The 20,894-nt window shown below is 42.7% G+C and overlaps 1 protein-coding gene across 2 annotated transcripts in view; it reads right to left on the bottom strand.

Moving 5' to 3' along the window:
• ACVR1 (activin A receptor type 1) overlaps positions 1-20,894 on the bottom strand; it is a 130,962-nt gene that overhangs the window by 21,701 nt on the left and 88,367 nt on the right. For both annotated transcript variants that reach the window (XM_061437447.1, XM_061437458.1), the window contains 4 exons: positions 12,449-12,712; positions 10,065-10,276; positions 5,929-6,028; positions 2,217-2,363 (listed from right to left, as the gene is read on the bottom strand). In XM_061437447.1, coding sequence (XP_061293431.1) covers positions 2,217-2,363; positions 5,929-6,028; positions 10,065-10,276; positions 12,449-12,712 — 723 coding nt within the window. The remainder of the gene's footprint in view (positions 1-2,216; positions 2,364-5,928; positions 6,029-10,064; positions 10,277-12,448; positions 12,713-20,894) is intronic.

Here is a 20,894-nt window from a genome sequence, read left to right as displayed (position 1 = left end):
CGTGAGAGTAGAACCCAGCTTCCCAAGCTCCCAGACACTGTTCGAACACCATAATACAGCCTCCCATCATTCACTTACCTGCTGACTTCTACATGAGACAAAGCAGAAGAAAGAGTTAATTGTTTTAGGGAGATAGACAGTGAGGGCCCAGAACTGTGTGTGTGTGTGTGTGTGTGTGTGTGTGTGTGTACACAATTATGTATTTCTTGGGGGCTAGAGTTGGCAGTACTCAGGGGTTGGGGGAAATCATGATCTCATATTCAAAACAATATGCTCTTTTGACAGAAAAGAAAATGATCACAGAAAACCTCCAAGCCTCTACATTCAAAAAGCTGCTAAAGAAGAAGTTAAAACTGAAAAAGGTAATACATTTTCTATGCACCTTCTCATCTAAAGGGACTGACTACACAGTAAAATTAATCCATGTAGCTGTAATTATGATGAGGGTACCAGATCTCATGAATTCAGAATTTCTGAGGATCATTAGGTAAGAAGAAGTGGGCAATGTTTTGCCTTCTATGCTCACACTGAGGGAACCTAACTTCTCTCCCATGAATTGTACTGCAAAGGTGCCTTTCAAATTTCCAGAGTGATTAAATCCAATTTAATCAATATTTACTGAGCACCTACCATGTGCAGGGAACTGTCCCCGGGATGGGGTGTGAAAACAAAAACCTTATCAGTTACAACCAGGAAAACAGGAGTATCTACCCTTCTACAGTCATGGAGAAGATTAATGAGAAAACGGACATGACATGCAGCAGTGCTTACTGCATGGTAACTAAGCATGACTGCTGTTACATACACACAAACTACAGCATAAGGCAGTGTATGGTAAGAGTTATCTAGTGGAGGTACAAAGTACAGGCGGGCAGAAGAGTACAGGTAGACCCCTTGGGAGAGTCTGGAAGGGAACTGAGAAGTTTTGATGCAAGAAGGGGTGGCTGGAGCAGGGGTGTGGGGAGAGTGGGTGAGCAGGAGCCACACGACAAAGGCATGGACGATACCAAGGAATAAAAATATCGGAAGCGGCTGCGTGTGGGCATGTGTATAGAGGAAGCAGCAGACATTCCTTGAGACCTCAAAACAGGGCACCTGGGATGCCGGGCTCAGACGTCACAAATGTTGCGAGCGGTGTGAGAGTCAAAGACATTTTGAGCAGGAGCATCTCAGCTCCCCAGTGCAAGGCAACTTAGTACCACAAGATGGACTGGAAAGGCAAGATCAACAGCAGTGACAAGTGAGGAGAACTAGGTAAGGCCTGGGGCCCAGCGGGGAGGGGAAGGGAGAAAAGGACACCAGAAACAGACGCTTCTGAGACGAAACATACCATCAAGCTGTTAGAGTCGAGCATTGAACAACTTTCATACCATGATTTGCAGACAACTTGACTCAGGCTTCAGTAATACACTGGCAAATACTACACTGGCAGTACTGGAATAGAAATGAATTCTCGCAATGGCCTTCCTGTAAGCCACACCCAATCCAGTAGCCATGAAGTAGCCAACACTATCCTATAATAGTCAAATTCTATAGAAACTTTACATCCACTCTTAAAGAAGCACTCCAGGCAGCACTCCTCGCACAGGTATTAGTATAAACACATTTAGAGAAACTTTTCAGAGAAGTCAACGGACTAAAGAAATATTCTAACTCTTTATACTTCCATAGCAGTATTTCAATCAGCTCTTCACATATTTCACAAATGTTTCCAAGCTTTAGTTTCCAAATTAAAATGTATGCTAAATCCCTCTCTAAATCTGGGCTTTAAAAAGCAATGCCTTGTTTGAAGGAATGTGCATTTAATTATGATGTCCCTGGGAGCTATGAATCTCTAGGAAATCGTCCAAAGATCTTTCTTAGCTTGATTCAAGTAATAAATATTCAAAAAGGGTGGGGTAAGCAGAACTACGGAGGAAGCCTTGAAGTGAACAATATGGGGCAAATTTTTGTTATTTAAATAACAACCTGCAGAGGAAGACTTAGCAATAACAATTTCCTTTTCATCATCCAGAGAATCTTCAAACTTAGCTTCTCTGCAGATTTAAACAAGAGACTGGTGTGAAAAGAAAATTCAACAGTGTATATAAATGCTGATGGTCCCTATGTCACCATTCAGGAGAGCCTTGCACATTCACACACACCCAATCAGAGAGGGCAAAGGCAGGCAGTTATTTCTTTCTAGAAAAAAACTGATGTGGGGATTGTGTACTTACCTAAGATATTTTCATGCCTCAGCATCACAGTGTTGTACAATTCTGTTTCCCTAAACCACGACTTCTCATCCCGGGAGGAAAAGATCTTCACAGCGACGTTCTCCCCTTGCCAGCTGCCCCTCCACACCTCGCCATACCTGCCCTTCCCTGTGGAAAGCAGCACAGAGGTGACACTGGGCAGGAGGACAGGACAGGTCACCAATTAACACTGTGCCCGCCACTCTCAACCCTCCCTTGGAAAAATGCCACTAGGGAATATACTAGGTTGGCCAGAAAGTCCATTTGGGCTTTTCTGTAAGATGTTACGACCAACCTGATAAATAGCACTACCTCTTGCTTGTAAAGACATCCAAAAGCAAGGTGGAAGCTGCCCGTCCCAGCCTATTGTGATACCACATTAAACACTCTCAGAACCCGCATTCGTACAACGAGCTGCTAGCTACAGAGTTTACATTTATTTACATCCCTCTCTGAAAACGTATGAAATGCATATGGTTTGTAAAAGCACATGAAAGTTAGTAAGACTCAGAAAATGGTATAGATTATTAGACTTCAGTGTTGATGAAAACCAAGAAACATGTATGTGGCTAAATTGAATAGCTCATGTGATTACTCCCCTTCATAATGGATCAACACAGACATTTTCTAAGAGTCCAAATTGGTGAATTTACATAGGCCTTTCTATTTTTCACAAAGGAGACTATGAAGTTTGAGATGTGTGCTCTGAAGGATTAACACACACGCACACACAAACAGAACGATACTGGTGTAGGAAATAGACGGGCAGCCACTGCCATCCGTAAAGGGTTTCTTGGCAGAGGATATATTTCCAAAGAGGATCTGCAAAGTCTTACACATGTAATCCCAGAACAGTCCTGATTTCTGACAGTGGTTATGGGCGTTCCCTTGTAAGACAGTCCCTGTGAGGCCACAAGTGGGCAACCCCGAAAAGGCCACTTGGAGAAGACATTTTCAAAGCACGGTGACTAGCTGTGATCTGATCCATGGAGGACAGTCCTGGCGCAACTGGCGGCTTGTCAACAACATGCTCCTGCTTCCACTCTTGTCCTTAATTACAGGTAGATGATCAGGGAGGTTAAGTGGAGGCGGGAATTACCATGAGACGGTGGGGATCATCATTATATCATCGGGGTATAATCAAAGGTGAAGATGGACGCGGAACCTAGAGCACTACAGCAGGAGATCCAAACTGCAGAGCAGTGGGGCCTTCCGTCAAGGCAAGTGGCTGATGATAATCTCAGCTGGTAATGACTGTACACAGGAATATATGCATATACAGGAATACAGCTCTTTGCTGCAAAACTAAGCCACCACGAACCCAAACATGGAGAAGGAAAGCATGTCTGTCCAGAAGATTATGTCCTGAAGCATAATCAAACCTGCTCAATCTAGATTCCCTTATGATAAGCAGTGTCTCCCTACTAAATACCAATGACTAATGCAAAGGACTAATCCAAAGACCCTGAACCCAGTAAGGGTCTCTGTGGACCACTGTCAAGTCACAAAAATCGCATTGGGTGCAGGATTAACTTGAATAAAGTCATGGCAATTGTCCAGCATTTGTAGTTTAAGATGAAGACCAGTGCTAAGATCTATAGCATGGACTGCTACAAAATGGAACACTAATCTTCTCCTGCCTTTGGTTCCATTCTGTATCTTTATTAGCCCTTTGTTCTCATATTCCCATTAGGAAGGAAAGAAAAATACCCCAGAGCATTGTGGACATTACTATGTAGTTGCCTCAAATCCTTTTTATAAAGGAAACAGAGACAGATGTCAGCGTAAGTAGACAGAACTGAAACAGAAACCTACTTCAGTGCTTTTCAAAGGCTTTTAAGTTGTCAAATGCTTTTTGCAAATGCAACCTTATGCATAAGTTCCTGAAAACAGAAGCAGAGCTGCCTCAAAGTCCTGGCCATGGAGACCCAAAAAAGGATGCTTTAACACCTGAAATTTAGAGGTTCACTGATCACCACCTGTAACAACTGACCTAGTCCAATTCCCTATATTTTTTAACCAAAAATTGTAAGATACTATCCAAACAGTTCATGACGTATATTTTTATCCAAGGCTGTACTACATGAACACTAGAAGCTACTGAAATGCATGGCTCTTTAGCATTAAGGCAGTAAAATGATGAATCTGAACCATTTTAAAAAATGCTGAAGAATATCGTTACAACCACAAACAGTATGCATTTTTAAAGATGCAGTATCATTTTGTCCTCTGGACTCTGGGGTCCACCTCTGAGGGCTGCTGTTGCGTGAATGGTGAGTACCATGGGACAGCAGCATTGGGATCACTGCCTTCTGATCCCAATCCAGTCACCCTTGTTCATAATCAAATAGGGTGTTAGCTGGTATAAGACAACCACCTTGGTTGTAAGCAGTGAGTATGTTGGGAGCTTTTCCACTTTTGTTAATATTTTCCCTACTCACAGTCCACCGTGGAGCAGAAGCATGAAGTGGGAGTTCAGAAACAATCACAGTAGCTAAAGCAGACCTAGAGAAAGGCCACAGGCTCCTGCCAGCAGCCTGAGTTCCTGCAGGTGGCGGTCACTATTTGGACTACCTCTGCCACCTGCCTTCCACTGCTGTATTTGGGGATGTCCTGGCTCCCATGAAACCAGGAAAAGTTGGAGGGTAGCAGCCAAGGGTGAAGCTGCCTAGGATGGGCCAGTCACCTCCCAAAAGCCAAAAATGAGATGGCAGGAGCTGCAAAGCCAGCTCACGCCTCTCAAACTGGGAGAACCAGGAGGAGTGTGTGGAGATGGTTCTAATCCATTACTGCTACTGTGGCCATCCCTGCACACCATCTAAAGGAGAAATTAATGAAAACTGTCATGTGAATGGCAAATATCCAAAAATCAGGACTTTAAAAAAAAAAAAAAACATGCTGCACCATCTTCCAAGAGGACAATTCAGCAATATATAAGACAAGGCATAAAAAGTTAAAAATTTGACCCAGGAGCCCCAATTCCTGGAAGTTTATTCTGCTTACTCAAAAGAAGCAGTATGTGCCAATTTTTTTTTCAAGTATTGTTAAAGTTATTACTCAACAATTACACAACCACTCAGATACCTGTGATGTGTACAAATACATGAAAATGTGTATGAGCTTAAAACTAAAAACAGGGACACATTACATACACACTATGATTACATCTCTACACAAATATAGTCTGATACAGAAAACAAAAATATGAGAGGCCATAGAGAAATGTACATAGCTCCTTTAAATAAAGGACTTATAAGGGTAGCTTTGGCGAATTTATTTCATTTTTTTTTTAAAGGGGAAGAACGAGAAAGTAAAAAATTGCCACAATCAAGATTATTGTCCAAAAACCAACTTACCTCAGACTCACCAATGCCTATCTTTGGTCAGTAGCAGCCATATTAGTTCATTTTCAAGCAGTCCCAATATCATAAAGGGTTTACTTAAAACTGAAAGCCTTTGACTAGGTATTTTCTATACTAACTAGTGGCAGGCTCCTTTGAAAAGAACTTTACCAAGTTCAAATGCTCCAACATAAGTCCCAGAGCAGAAGCACAGCCACTCCACAGGGCTATCTCACACCTCCGTACATTTAACAAGCAGGAGACAAGCAGCAGCAGATTTTCCAAGGTCATATACTTCTAGAACCACAGCAAACACCGCACAGAACCCACAAAGAAAGGGAAAAGAGAATTACCAACACACTCCAGCAGTGTGATCTGACGGGCCACTGTTCTCTGTACCAGAAAAGGAAGGCCAGAGCCGCTTCCCGATGTACATGAATGATCCAATAAATCCTGCAGTTCAAAACAAGGAGAAAGAGAAAGGATTGAGGACCCGCTTCCAGGTCAGAGCGTGCATCTGGGTGTAACTTGCACGGAGGCTGCAGTCCTGGAAATGTGGCCCGTCCGTGTGCATGGAAAGCCCCAATGAATGAAGGACCGGTCTTACTCCTTAGGAAAACCTGAAGCTAGCCCCTTCCCTAATATGGGATCAGTTTTCCTGAGGGATCTTCCTGACTAGTCCTTTCTTATACCCAGAGTTTTAGAATAAAATAGCTGAAGAAAGAAAATGAGTGGACCAAGTCAAAGATGTAAATTAAAAAGCCCAAAATACAGGGCTGAGCCCAAAGGAAAGCAGTAGACAGAAAGTGGAGCAAAAATAAAAGGTTTTCAAGTCCAAAGGCTGAGCACAGTTGGCCCTATTCTGCCCTGCTTATGATATCTATCAAGGGATGTACGGTAATTGACATGCCAGCTAAGGAACTCTAATAAGGAACAAACAAATTGGGAATGAGGAACAAACAGCTCTCATGCAGTGGCCGTGTGCATCCTCAAAGTGGTACACGCAAGCAGAGAGAGTGACCAGGATGCAGGTTACCTTTAAGGTAGGCAAGGGACAAGAGTCACGAAAGTAATACCTCTGTGTCATTTCCTTTTTTAAAAAAGTTGTCTACTCTTAAATTTTTTTTTAATTGATGAAAGATTCTTTAAATTCTACAGTGCTTTACAATTTTCAAAAGTTTCTCACACATGATTTCATATACTGTATGTCATTCTTGATGTCAATTGCCCACAAAGCAGAGAGACAAAGAAATATAACTTCCATTTAAAACATAAAACCATACCCCAAATCTGCTTCTGGGCTTCCCTTGTGGCTCATCTGGTAAAGAATCTGCCCGCAATGTGGGAGGCCCTGGGTTCAATCCCTGGGTTGGGAAGATTCCCTGGAGAAGGGAAAGGCTACCCAGTCCAGTATTCTGGCCTGGAGAATTCCATGGGCTATATAGTCCATGGAGTCGCAAAGAGTCGGACACGACTGAGCGACTTTCACTTCACTTCACTTCAAATCTACTTTTAAAAATGAACACACTGCAAAAAAGATTCCCAATTAGTTCATTCATAAATTTTCCATTCTTACTGTCAGTGCAAGCCAAGAAGCAGACGCCTTTTTGAATCAGGAATGGATTTTCTATAATAAACAATACTGCGCCTATGGTGATTGTGGTAATGTTACAGCAATGTTGAGCTAACACTCCCCAAAGCTCCTCCTCTCCCAAACATTGTAGCTGGCCTGCTGAAGGAATACATTTCTTTGTTCAAATTTCGTCTTTTACTTAATCTGAGCACCACTCTGAAATACTGTTGATCAGCAAAATTACCAAAATCCGAACATCCAAAGAAAGAAATTTAGAATTCTTAAAAGCCACAAAATAGATAATCAGCAAGCAATTGAATGTAGATGAAGTAGTTTCACATCTCCCTAACTTTCTCTTTTGCTGTTCCCTTTTCTCTTTATTCGTCCCTTTTTTTGAGAGAATAATTTTGAAAATTAAACTGTGTGTTTTTTTAATAATGTGCAGTCCTGGTTCTAAACCTAGTTCATAGACTTCAGGAGATGGGGCAAAAAGAAATATCAACCGAAGACTAACAAACATTACTTCAACTCTTGGATGCCAAGGCTTCTTCTTCAGTGCAGGGGAGCTGTTTAGTAAGGTACACATTGCTGAGTCATGTAAATGAGACTATCACTTAAATAATCAAGTCTGTAAACCAATAATGATGACTTGTTTCAAACAGTGTTGTTTACTATGTCATATCGTGATATACTGTCCTTTAACATGGCTGAGTGGAGAAGACTATCTTAGCATATGCTACCATTCTGCGTTCAGAATTATAGAAGCCATTTAGATAGTAATTTAGACTAGAGGTTCCCAGCAGTGCCCAATGTGATTGTTACATTAGCAAATCTAAGAAACAAAATTCTGACTACTTGATCTCATGCTTTTGCTAAAGTTTTATCAGGATTCAACCTTGTATCTTCCTTGCTACTAACTCAAAGAAAACTCATTTAGTCTGCCTTAAAATGCAAAATAAACTTCTAAGTACACTTCCAAAGAAAAACTGGTTTTCTACTTTCTGAATGAAATGTCCTTATCCCCTCTCTTCCCAGTTTGATGTAGCAGAATTTAAACAGGTAGGGGAAAGAAAGCTAAACAAGGTTCCTTCCCCCCTTTTTTTCATACAAAACTTGACTGTGGTCCAGCGATGGAGAAGGCAGTTGGATAGGCTAGTTCCCAGCCTGTATCAGCCACCATCAAATGTCTGCACAGCTGGCTAAGGGCAGTCATCCAGGTGTAGCACCTGAGCTCCCAAGACTAGTGAGAGCAAGTCTTCTCCAGCAAAAACACTTAACTGCAGAATCCCCAGTCACTTTTAGCTTTGTTATCTAGCAGAACAAGACTTAATTCAAGACAGTTTTAGGCAATGCACAGTCATGGCATTAAATAACACCGAATCACATTAAAAGCTGCCACCCTGACCATCTTTCAATTCATGAGTCAATGACAAGGAGAGCATCGATTTGGTATCAGCATGACTTTTAACATCTTTCTAGTATTCACAGATCTTTGCCTTTTTAAAAGGGACCATCTGACTCAGCACAGTAACCCTGTAGAATGTTATTACTTTTCCCTTCAGCACTTGACGTAACCTATTCACAGCATGTGGTTCTCTTTCTCACTTAAAGCTTAAAGGTGCTTTAAAATTAACACTTGACAAACAATTTCAAAAAGTGAAAAAAGACAGTCGCTTCTTAATGTGATTTCATCATTTTAAACTGTGCAAAAAGAGTAACTTTAAAACATACAATACAATGGTTTCTAACTCTGTGCAAGCTGCAGGCTAACAGTGAGCCAGAGAAATGCAGCTGATCTGAATGGTGTGTGCTGTACGTGTCAAATACACAACAGATTTTGAAAGTTTATTTTAAAAAAAAGGATGCAAAGTATCTCATTAATAATTCTTTATGATTATATACTGAAATGATTATTATGTTTACTAAGTCATGTTAAATATATTCTTAAAATTAATACCATCTGTGGGTTGTTTTTGTTTTTTTAACTTTTTTAAAGACAGCAAAGAGATCAAACCAGTCCATCCTAAAGGAAATCAACCCTGAATATTCATTGGAAGGACCGATGCTGAAGCTCCAATACTCTGGCCACCTGAGGTCAAGAGCCGATTCACTGGAAAAGACCCTCATGCTGGAAGAGACTGAGGGCAGGAGGAGAAGGGGGCAACAGAGGATGAGATGGTTGGATGGCATCACCAACTCAATGGACAGGAGTTTGAGCAAACTCTGGGAGATGGTGAAGGACAGGGCAGCCTGACATGCTATGGTCCATGGGGTTGCAACGAGTCAGACACAACTTAGTAACTGAACAGCAACAACAACTACAAAATTTTAAATTACACGTGCCCCACATATTTCCATTGGACAGCACTGGCGTAACCAAGTGAGTGCCCTCCACAAGGGGGCAGCACAAGAGCACAAAAAAGGTAATAGCTGCTTTTTTGGATGTCAGGTTTTAAAGTCTTAAATTACAGGGTGTTAAAATAATCTAGACAGGAAAGTGATTTTTAATATTAGGCAAAGGGTGCCTTTTTTTCTAAAAGCCCTATTATGGCTAAAAATAGAGTAACTGAGTACCATAAACTCCAACCCTGCCCTCCCACCATCAAAATTATAGGTGACCATCATTGTCTGTCCCTGTCCCTTTACTCCCAAAAGAAAAATAACTACCAAGATTCAACTAAAATAAATCCACTCACTCATTTAATGTAAATGTCTGTCTAAAATAAATGTTCTCACATAGAGGAGACTAAACTCACGTAAGCGTGCCAGCATATACTTGCTAAGAACGTAAGATTCCAGTAGTACGTGTGCACATGGTCCAATCACCAGCAACTTGCTTAGCATTTCATACTTGAAATAACAAAGCATCTTCAGCCATCTCTATCACATTAGGGGTCCCCTGGAGCCCAAACTCACTGCTAAAGTGCTGTCTCCAACGTTGGTGGTGATGAGTCCTTCAATGGTGCCATATTCCACATCTCTGGGGTTGAGGCGTTCTTGATTGCGCCTTTTAAATTTTCGGAGAGCAACTCCCAATAGGCAGGCTAGAAGGCATACTGCGAACACTACAGACAAAATGATGAGGCCAACCTCCAAGTGGAAATTCTGTGTTCCAGGAAAAGATTTCCCTGGAGATGGGGGAGAGAAGAGTAATTGGCTATAGGATCATTGTTTTTAATGTTTAGCATAACCAATACCTAACAAGTAGCTCCCGATCCCGACCACATAGTTTTATAAGTCGCAAAGTGCTAAAACTAAAATACTTTATAACACCTGGCCAACAGCCCAGTCATTTAACCATTATTCATTTAGATACAATAGGATTTTGAAAAAATTCCACTGAGAACCAACTTAATGCATCTGTGTGAAAAGTGTTTGTAAAATATAAAGTATTATATAAGTCTGATACTATCCTTATTAAATTAAGATTTGATCTGTAAGGATGTTTTATCATCAAGCCCTTACAGACAGATATTATGCTGCAGTATTTCTATGAGAAAGTGCTATCTGAGTTAAGACCAAATTATCCAATCTGTGGGCCTTCTCTTCAGTGTTACCTTGGATATCTATTGCTGTATTCTCATTGCTATTTTTACATCATGATTTATGCCTAGGAACCTATTCATTCAACTTTCTTTAACTCACTTATTCAACATTAATTCACTCACTTAAAACATTCACTCTTTGATTCACTCACTCACCTAATCACACACTGACTCTCTGGCTCAGACATTATCACATCACCCATTCAAACATTTATGCGTTCATTCACCTAAACACTCACGTGTCACAGAGGCTTTCATCTTGTCTAGTGAGTTAAGTCAAAGTTTCTTACTTGGATAGTGAAGGTCATAGTTAAAAGATCCCAAAGCAATTATCACCTCTGAATTTCAGACCCCCTCCTAAGACATTATACAACCAAGCCCTGTTCTTCCCCACGAAGGTCTTATTCTTTCAATGTTCCTGGCCTCTTCAGTCATCCAATCTCAAGCTGAATTTCCTTTACAAATTTCTCTAAACTTTCCAAATCCAAATTAATCAACAACTTGGCACATAATACTCCAAGGTACATGTCATTTGTAAGATAAAGTATAAAACTAATTATGTACAACATTAAATTATAAATATCATGCCTCCCTAATTAAATTAGAAATTCCTTAAGTAAATACATTTTGTACTACAACTCTAATCTGGCAGGGTCTTCTGCAGACGAGAAACTTTTCATACTGTAGACATGATTTTTATGTGAATGCAGACATTTTTCATGGTCCATCCACTCTATTAATCACAGTTTAACTCACAAAGTTTATTCCATCAAGTACCCTTTTTAGTTTTAACCATTTAATACAAAATCTCTATTATTCAATCCTATTTGCTTATCAGACTTTAACCTTTCTATAGACCTTAAGGTCCTCACCATAACTTTAAAAATTATGAATTATGCAACATGATCTTATATCAGTTTTTTGTTTGTTTGTTTGTTTGTTTTCATTTTTCTGTCTCTCTCTCTCTCTTGCTAGTTAGCATTTCTGGCCTTGGATGCTCCTCATAATCTCTCCTATAGTTTGTTTCTTTTTTGTGTGAGTGTAAGATTGATTAAGGACACCTATTAAAAATGTGCTATATATTAAGACAGTAAATTTGGCTTGAGCTGAATCTACAGACTAAGGTACATTAATATTTGTAGGGACTTTGAGATGCAGTTCACGGCTCATTTTATGGGGAAACAGTTTCAGAAGAGGACTGAAGTCCATATTGACTATAATATGGAGAAGATTCCACATAACCTATAAGGTTGAGATGAAATCTCACCCAGCTTCAATTTGCAGTGACAGATCACTGGGCATCTGATACAGGAGAATGGCTTTGTCTCCTTCCTCTTAAGAAGGAAGGCGTTCCTCTCAGATACCAGAGCCTTATGTTCCATTTTCTTCCCTACATACTCAACATAGAGACAAGTACCTAATAAGCACAACTGTTTTAGAAATTATGATATCATAGCTCCTTTCAGAAAAAGGTATCAGGAGCTACTCACCTCCTCATGACACCAAGAGACATCTGGTCTGCCAAATCGTCCCCATAGTAGATATCACTCTGCTCACTTTCCCTAATACGCCCATCCTCGTTATAGATTCCAAAAGGCCATGCCTTTCTCTTCCTCACTGGACCTAACTTGCTTGTCACCCATTGTTCAAAGAGTAGGAGGAAAGCCTTGTGGCTACTCACATTTTTAACCCACAAAGAACCAGGATAAGACTGACTAAAACCCTTGACCTAGAAATAGAAAAGTCCGTGGGAACCTTTAGTAGGCAGCTGGGCTGTGATGTTCCTGTTACACCAGTCCCCTTGGCAGCACTCCACAGCCTGGCCAGGTGACGGCGGGGTCTTACAGGTCATCTTCCCCTGCTCGTAGACCTGGAAGCAGCCTTTCTGGTAGACGTGGAAGCCATCATTTATGCTCAGCGAGGAGAAGCACTGCTGGCCTTCACAGTGGGCCTCATCCCCACAGGAGAGGCCTTCACACACACACATGTAAAGCTTGGGGTTTACCTTGGGCTTCTCATCTGCAGAGTGGGGACAGAAAGGAAGACAAACAAACAAAAATCACTGTGTGGGTTGTAACCCCATTGGGGGAATCACGCAGTCTCTCCAAGACCAATACAAACACATTAGCCGAACAGAAGTCAGGTGAAGCATCACCACTGGTCATGATCTCTCATCTGACCAACCACCAAATAATAATCACCTCTCAAGATATGAATGTGTTTCTCTAAGCTGGGTGTGCTTTTAGATCCTACTAGGCTGAAGAACGGTTATCATCTGTTACAGGCTTCGGAAAATGGACTTCTCCCATTGTGGCTTTCACGGTATCTTTGGTCTGGTGGGCTCTCATACCCCAGTTCTTGAATCAGAATGTTTTTACCAGAACATAACGCTCTTACTTTTATTTTTTGTAGAAGAGGTTCCTAGATACATGGCATCTGCTAACACCAGCTCCCGCTAGCTGCATACGAAACCCCGTAACTACTCACACAAGGGCAGCTGATGTTCCTGCCATCACCTGTCTGCCTCAGAAACACAGCAGTACAGTAAGAGTTCACAAAGGTGCACGGTCTATAATTACATATCCATATTATCAATAGTTTCGCTTAGATGTCTAGATTACTTTTTCCGTAGGAGAACACTTAAGTTTTTACATTAATTACTATGGGAATTCATCACCGCTAAAACATTTTCAACTGGCAGAAAAAAAAAAAATTGGCACTAATTATTGAGGATGGAAGCACAAAAGGACAAAGGGAACAGAACAGTGTTTGAACAGTAAAGTAACAAGTGGGACTAAAGGAAAAGCCTACACAGGTTGGACCAAGGCACAAGACAGATCATCAGTGAAGCACACCTCACCAGACCTCCTAATTGTCTCTTTCTGAAAACACTCATTTTCAGTTTGATCTTTCAAATCACTCTTTTCTTTCCTGTGTTAGAATAATTAGTTCAGACTAGCTGGTACCAACAGTTTCCACTAGTGGAGAAGGAAAGTGAAGACAGCATATAAACAGCCAATTCCTGGAGGCCCCTGGTTAGTCTGCTGAGGCCCCTTTGACCAAAGCACTGTTCATATAGAGGGGTGGCGCCTTTCAAAGCCCCCTGAAGGTCTGCAGCACACACAGACTGCCTTCCACTCCCTGAACCCTCTGTGGCAGCAGGTCAGCGAGAGAACGGCTTCCTTCTTAAAATAACAGGTCGGACGGCTGTGCTTTCAAGAGGAGACCTTAAGGTAAGGTCTTTGAAAATGTCAAGTTCATTTACACAGATTTGTGTGGGTATGTGTGGAGGTGTGGGTTATCTCAAAAAGAGAAAAGCGTTCTTCATCTTTCTTCTCACCTCTTCAAAGCAGTGAAAAATAGTTCACTGCCCACTGTAATGTGGGTGCCTCGTCCCACAGAGTAAGCGCATACAGACACACAGACACAAGCTTTCTATTTATAATTGCCTTGCTAGGTCTTTTGAAAACCACAAGGGGCTCATCCAAGAGCAGAGACATGCCCGAAAGCAGAAAATCCAAAATAGCCGCTGACAGTGTATGTATGTCACCAGTCTCACCCCCAAGGAGCAAGAGCCCTCAGACATTTTTAATGAGCAATAACGCTAATGAGCCGAGGGGTAGTCTTTTATTTTTCCTTGCCTAGAGAAATCCAAGAGAAATTCCAGCACCAATCTATTTCTATGAGGATGAGAAACATATATATCTGTTGACATAATCCAGCAAAAAGTTTACTCTTGCCAAAAGCAAGTTGAAAGATAATATTTCTAGGGAGTCTAGACACGCTTGCCACTCTCGGATGGCACAAAGCTGTGCTGAGAGTTGCCAACTATGCTGCCCAGCAGGTGATGGCTCTCTGGAGGGAAATGGATAGGAGGGGTGAGGGGCAGAGTTAGTGGTGTCATACTGACTTGCGATCAGAGCTGAGAATTTAAAAGTATATGTTGAAAAGCTGTTGAGTAATGTAATTTATGTAAATGTGAAACACAAATGTGTATTTTAAGACCCTAAATAATTTTTAAAGGTCATGGATATCCAAAAATACATAACTGAACACACTAAAGAGGTTGTATCTGTTGATGCTTGGTTGGGGAAGAGGGCTTGAAGGGGTAAAACGAAAATAACACAGGAGAGAAGCTGGCCACAGACTGATAATGAATAGAGGAGGATGAATCATTTACTTGCTACACGTACGGTCTGCCAGGAACAACAACAACAACCCCAGGCCACAGAGGGCTCACTCATCACTGATTCTATGGAAACAGATGGTTCAGGGTACCAAAGAATTAATCGCACTTGGTGGTTCTAATAAAAAAAAAAAAAGTCAATTAAAAGAAATAACGTAATGACAATAATAATTTCTCTAATGTGCCTTCAGAGTGAACTCGGTTCTTAAAGTCAGAGCCCAAACTCTAGGAGCACAGGCACAAGATGTCTCCTGCCTTGCCAAGGTCTCTGGCTTTTGAAAGGACATGGGGATGGTCTGACAGATGTTTAAATTGTGACCTAGAGAATATTGCCAGAAGTGAGCAGCCTCAAGTACATACCATCTTTAGTAAGATTCAGCCCACTAGACCCAACCCTGCAGTGCATCCAGGCATAACTGGGTACAGATCTTAATCAGATTTTATCCTCTGGGGTCATACTCTAAGTTAAAAACCAAGGTTTTCAGATCTTCCCTGCCACAATCAGAAAAAAGGAAAAAAGAAGGAAGACAACTCTTAACTCTATGTAATAATTAACTCAGTCTCTGATATGGGACCATGAGTTCAGTTCAGCAGTTAGCAAATGGGAAAGTATAAAAACTCCACCAACTCTGCTTCCTATTTTGCTTTTCACCAACATTTACTTTTCTTAATTTGTGAATTCCCATATAACTGATTAGCAGAGCCCTTAGTGAATCAGTTTTTTTTTATACAGCCAAATATAAAGACCTTAAATTCACAAGAATATAAGAATGACCCCATGCACCCACACACACATCTACACCAGACCCAAACATTAGTTAAACGCCACTTTGGCAATCTTATCCAACAGAGTAGATCAACCTAAGAGATCCCAAGAGGATTTTCTGAGCCAGGATCACTAATTCAACAAAGCAGGTTACAAGCAAGGTAGCAGCATTTTCAGACCTTAATATTCACAATTCTAAGATGCACAGCAGGCCCCCAAATGCCTGTGCCTCACTGTTTTCATCTTGTTAAAATTTAGGAATAACCGTAACATGTGTGGGCCTGGGATATCTTATTTGGGGTAGGCTGGTGGGGTGGGGAAGTGTGAGAATTATCACAAAGCCCTTTTTAGGGCCACAAACAAGGGTCTGTGGACCTGTAATCTCTCAGACTGAGATATAAATACACTACACATCAGGGAACACCGAGGAAGGATAATCACCTTCTGTGACTGATTTTCAACAGTCCAGCCAGGAAGCACCACATCTGATATGAAGCATTTTACACTTGCCTGTGCAAATAACTACGAAGTGCCCTGGCAGAAGGCAGTCAGTCTACTCTACCTAATTGACGCTCATTTAAATAATTCAGTAATTGAAACGTCAAGCCAGAGGTATTCCCTCTGTGCAGAGCTCACCCACACTGTTTGTTCTAAAGGCACCTCCCAGCATTACTCAGTGTTATGGCTGGCACCCTGTGCCCTCTGGAGCCCCAGAACCAGGCCTGTGTGAACACACTGGCAGCCCACGTCTGGCTGGGAGCAGCAGGGAGTCCTAGGCGCCACCTGGAAGGATCCGGGGCTGGCTCTGCAACCACAGGCTCAGGCTGGGGATCCCAGGGGTTCACCAAGGCCGAATCTTTTAAGATTCTCCTTGTTCTGGGCGATACCCAGCTCACCATCTGGACACACCTACTCTCACAGCCTAATCCTGGACTGGCAGAGGAAGAGGCAGAGCAAAGAGCATCGCGGATTTTCTAAGACTGTCCACAGTTTGGGATGATCTTGTGCCTCAGAGTAAGAGAACCCACATTCATGTCTTAAGTGGGACTTGAGCAACCTATGCACATGATGAAGGGATTTCCACATTCTCCTGCCCACCTGCCCAGTCATGCACTACAGAATGCTCTAAGGCATTTCAGTTGATGATCATTCTTAATGGTGCACAAAACCCCAGTTTCCCACTGAAGTCTTTGACACAGAAGACAAATGAGAAAATGCTCCAAGTCAACCAGCCTGTAGCTGTGATCCCAGGAATCAGCAAAAGGAACAGCTGAATTTCTCACAAGCTCACCTCAGAGTGGCACAAACAACACTGTAATGATTAGACTACTGTCTCTTAGACTATTGTCCAATATCTCAGAACTTTATAGGCTAAAAAAGGAACCCCAAACATCCGTGGACTTCTTCCAACAGTATACACAGTTCATTCATTTGAAATGACAGCTTCTATTAGGCTCATAGATACGGGAGGCCTTCCATCAGCTCCTAATCCGAGAGTGCAGTATGGCACCTTTCCAGAATCTTCAGCATTTGAGATCTCTGGCATTAAACAAAGGCTTACGGAAGGATTTTGCAATGCCAGGTATCACTGCCAGCAAGCCTGCTCCTGAGACAGAAACACAAAGGTCTGTCCAGACTGCCTAGTGAAGGGCATTTGATGGTCTGGCAAGAAAGCAGGCTATATGCTTGGAAATAAAAGACACCCAGGTGCCTAAATGCTCTCATTATAAAACATCCACTTAGGGATCCCAAATCATTTTTTTTTTTTAAACCTGAACAGAGAAATTGATATTTGGTAAAGTTTTACAAGCCAAAAAGAAAATAGGAATAGGGGCAATTGAATAGGATCAAATATAAATTAGAATAACGACAATAAAAACCAATAGTAGGGTTTCCACAATTTTGAACTCACGATGCCTCCACTCTGAATGCGCCCTTTCTCCAGGGTTTCCTCACGGAGCTAATGGTGCCCCCATTTCAGATCTACAAGCCTGACTCCATGACCCTCAAAATGGAGATACACAGGGAATTCCCAGCAGTTAAGACTCGGTGCTTCCACTGCTGGGGCCCAGGTTCAATCCTTGGTCAGGGAACTAAGATCCCACAAGCTGCGACCCTGTCTCCCTCAAAAACGGGGGGAGACACAGTGGTCACCCTGCCCTGGCTGACCTGCTCTCCACCTTTCCAGCCTCACCTCTGATCCCCTTGGTTCTGGGAGGGGTTCCTCCTGCTTCGGGAGCCCAGGTCTGCTAGGTATGGAATTCCCCACCATGGGATGCTGGGCTTCCTTCCTGAGGACACCCCCCAACCCAGTCTGTGCCCGTCTTCCCTTCAGATCTCACCTCATTCTCCTCAGAGCCTTTGTTCACACCCCCAAGTGTAAAGCAGGAGCCCCTATCTACACTCACACACACGTCTGCACGGCTGTTCCACATCCAAGTCTCCCCTCCAGACTGTGCACCCCATGAGGGGAGGAGCTGAGCCCACTCAGCTGGCCGTTAGGCTCCCCACAACTGCCTCAGACCCTGGCGGGAGGACACGCCTGATGAACGTTTAGCTCCAGAATGAATTTTCTCTTCACAGACAGGATTTAGAGGTGGGAAGAGACATGATGCTGGTTTTCAGAGCAGACTGAGCCTATAAAGTCTTTAAATGTCAGCAGAGATCTTCAGGCAAGGCTTAGTCACCGAGCCAGCATGTCTGTGCAAACCCCTTCTCCCTGCAGGAGCTCGCCACAGCGTCACAGCTGCTCACCTACTCGGGCTTTCAAGTGTGGAAAATCGGTACTTTTTGTGGTATGGTAGGTTTTCTGTTTGCTTGTTTGTATGTGTTGGAAGAAAGAAGTAAAATGCAAGAGTTCTGAAAACAAGGAATTATTTAATATATCAATAGAAGAGCAGGGCTTTTATGGGAGGTCCTTCCAGCCTCTATGATGCTATGGTGATCAGAATGATCAAAACAGAGTGCCCTGGCTCCAGCCAGTTTAGAGAGGTCTTGCAGGACTTGCCTGCTCAGCAGGGAAAGGATGCGCCTGGTCTCTGCTCCCATTTTTCTCCTATCAGTGAAAATAATGGCATTTTCAGCAGGGAGTGAGGAAGAGTGAATTACATCATTTTCCCCTTCTTGCTCTGCTGAAGGTGATAAGGATTCCTAAGTCACCCTGCATTTGAACTGCTGAAGCTGGGGGGTGGGGGAGAGTTCCATCTGTTTATTTTGTGTCTGGGCTGACTCCTTGTCTCTGAAATAATCCCTGTAAATGAAGTCTACTGCAGCAGCCACACCTTTTATTTCAAAGCCAAAAACTCAGTCTGTGTTTAAATGACTAACAAGTTAAAGAGCATTGTGGGGTATTGACCTAAGACAATACTGGTCTGTCTCTTCCGTGATTTTTATGATTCTATGAACACAGCAAAGACTTAGCTTTAACACGTGTGCCATGTCTGTGAAGCAACTCCTTCATAGGGGAGAAATATGGGGGTCATTATTTAATCTTTCTTCACTTTGTCTCCAAACTTCTTGAATTGGTGCTTCATATAAACAAATGATTACCAGGCCTAATGGAAAGTACCTACTGAGGAATTCTTTCCAAGACAATATACCCCTACTCCGCCCCATGTATTACTGACGATTCTTTCATCTAAGTGAAGCTCCAGTTGTTGGGAGAGTAACAGAGAGGACCACAGGCTGGAGGAGGGGGAAAGTGCACTGGGGAATTATAAACACTTCAGAGAAGTCATCTCTTGTTTAGATTCAGGAGATCCGGTGACGCGGTATCATCTATAGCATGTCTTAGGCTTGAAGCTCTGCTCACAACGTGGGAAGAGATGTTCCTGACTCATTTGGGTTGTCTCCACCACCCCTTAGGATATCTGGGGAGTGCATGGCTGCTCCAGCGAGGGTTTCCTACACAGGCTCTGTACTGAAAATATACTGCACGGGACCAGACAGCAAAGAAGGGCCAACAGAGCTCCTGCTTCTGTTCCCCTCCAGAGCCCATGACCTTCTTCTCTAGGAATCAGGGACAGAGCCTCCAAGGTCGCCAATCTCTGCTTACCATCAGCCAGCCGCCAGCGCACCCCCACTCCCTTTCCGGAAGCTTTCAAACCACAGAGATAAACCCTTCAAAAGATGGGCAGTGCTCCAGTTTGTTAACAACAGTCTTAGACTGCCAGCCTCTAGGTATCGTGACACCCAGAGCTCAAGGCAAAAACATCTAGAAGTAGTTAAATCCAGCTAAATTCCTCCTCTCAAGCTCCCTACCCTAACCCATCCCAGAGAAAAGCAGAGATGAGATATTTTCTAGACTCTCTCTTTCCAGCCCAAATGAAGCCAAAGAGATCAAAATACCCAAGGGGGAAAAAGCTGGGGCATAGCCCAAACCTCTGACATTGCTGCTTTCCTGTCCCCCAATTTTCCAATCACGTCCCAAGGTCCTGTAGGTTCACAACTCCATGGAAGGTCAAAGAAAGAAGGAATCCCATGACTACAAGCTCTGTGCATCTGTATTATAATGTGATCTTTGCTTTGCTATCTTTATTATCCCGTCTAAAATTGAATACAGTCCACAAGAATTCATGAACTCCTAAATTCAACACACTTAGGACTGGCTTCCTCATCATAGACTGAAGATCCTATAAGTCACCATGAAAAAAGCTGAGTGTGGGTCATTTTCAGTTTACTGTTTCTTACTGCCAAGCCCACAGAAAGGCTCCTCCAGGTGCCTACACTCTAGGTGGAAACAGAAAGCCTTTCTTCAGAGTGCTGTGAACCAGAACTGGCTTTTCAAACACACATTCCACACCCCTCACCGCCCCTCTCCCCAGCTCTGTGGCACAGCACGCCATTCCCAACTTCCATGATAATCTTGGACCTTGGCAGGAGAAAGGCAGCTAAATCCGAGATGTGTCACGAGGCCACTGGCTGGGGAGCAAGAATATCTAAACACAAACCAAGGCAAGAGCAACAGGCCAGGGTTTCTGCAGAGTCCCTTTGGCTCCCATGGCTGCAGAGCACCAACAGCCTAAAGATAACCCACGTCTCTAAGAAGGGGCACTTTTAAATAGTAGCTTTAGTACTACCAGTCACTTTAGAAGTTTTTCCTTTCAGAGCCTGCTTCCATCCACACCGGCGTGCCAAGCCTGCCCAACGATGGCAAGCCCGCAGCAGAGATGAAAGCCCAGAAGGAAATGGAAAGAGTCCCAAAGGGAAACAGACAGCTCCTAACATGCTGGGATGGTATTCTGTGCCCA

This window comes from Bos javanicus, chromosome 2 (assembly GCF_032452875.1).
Source record: "Bos javanicus breed banteng chromosome 2, ARS-OSU_banteng_1.0, whole genome shotgun sequence".
Classification (NCBI taxonomy): Eukaryota; Metazoa; Chordata; class Mammalia; order Artiodactyla; family Bovidae; genus Bos; species Bos javanicus.
The sequence above is the reverse complement of the archived record's forward strand: the minus strand, read 5'-3'. Positions and strand labels throughout refer to the sequence as shown.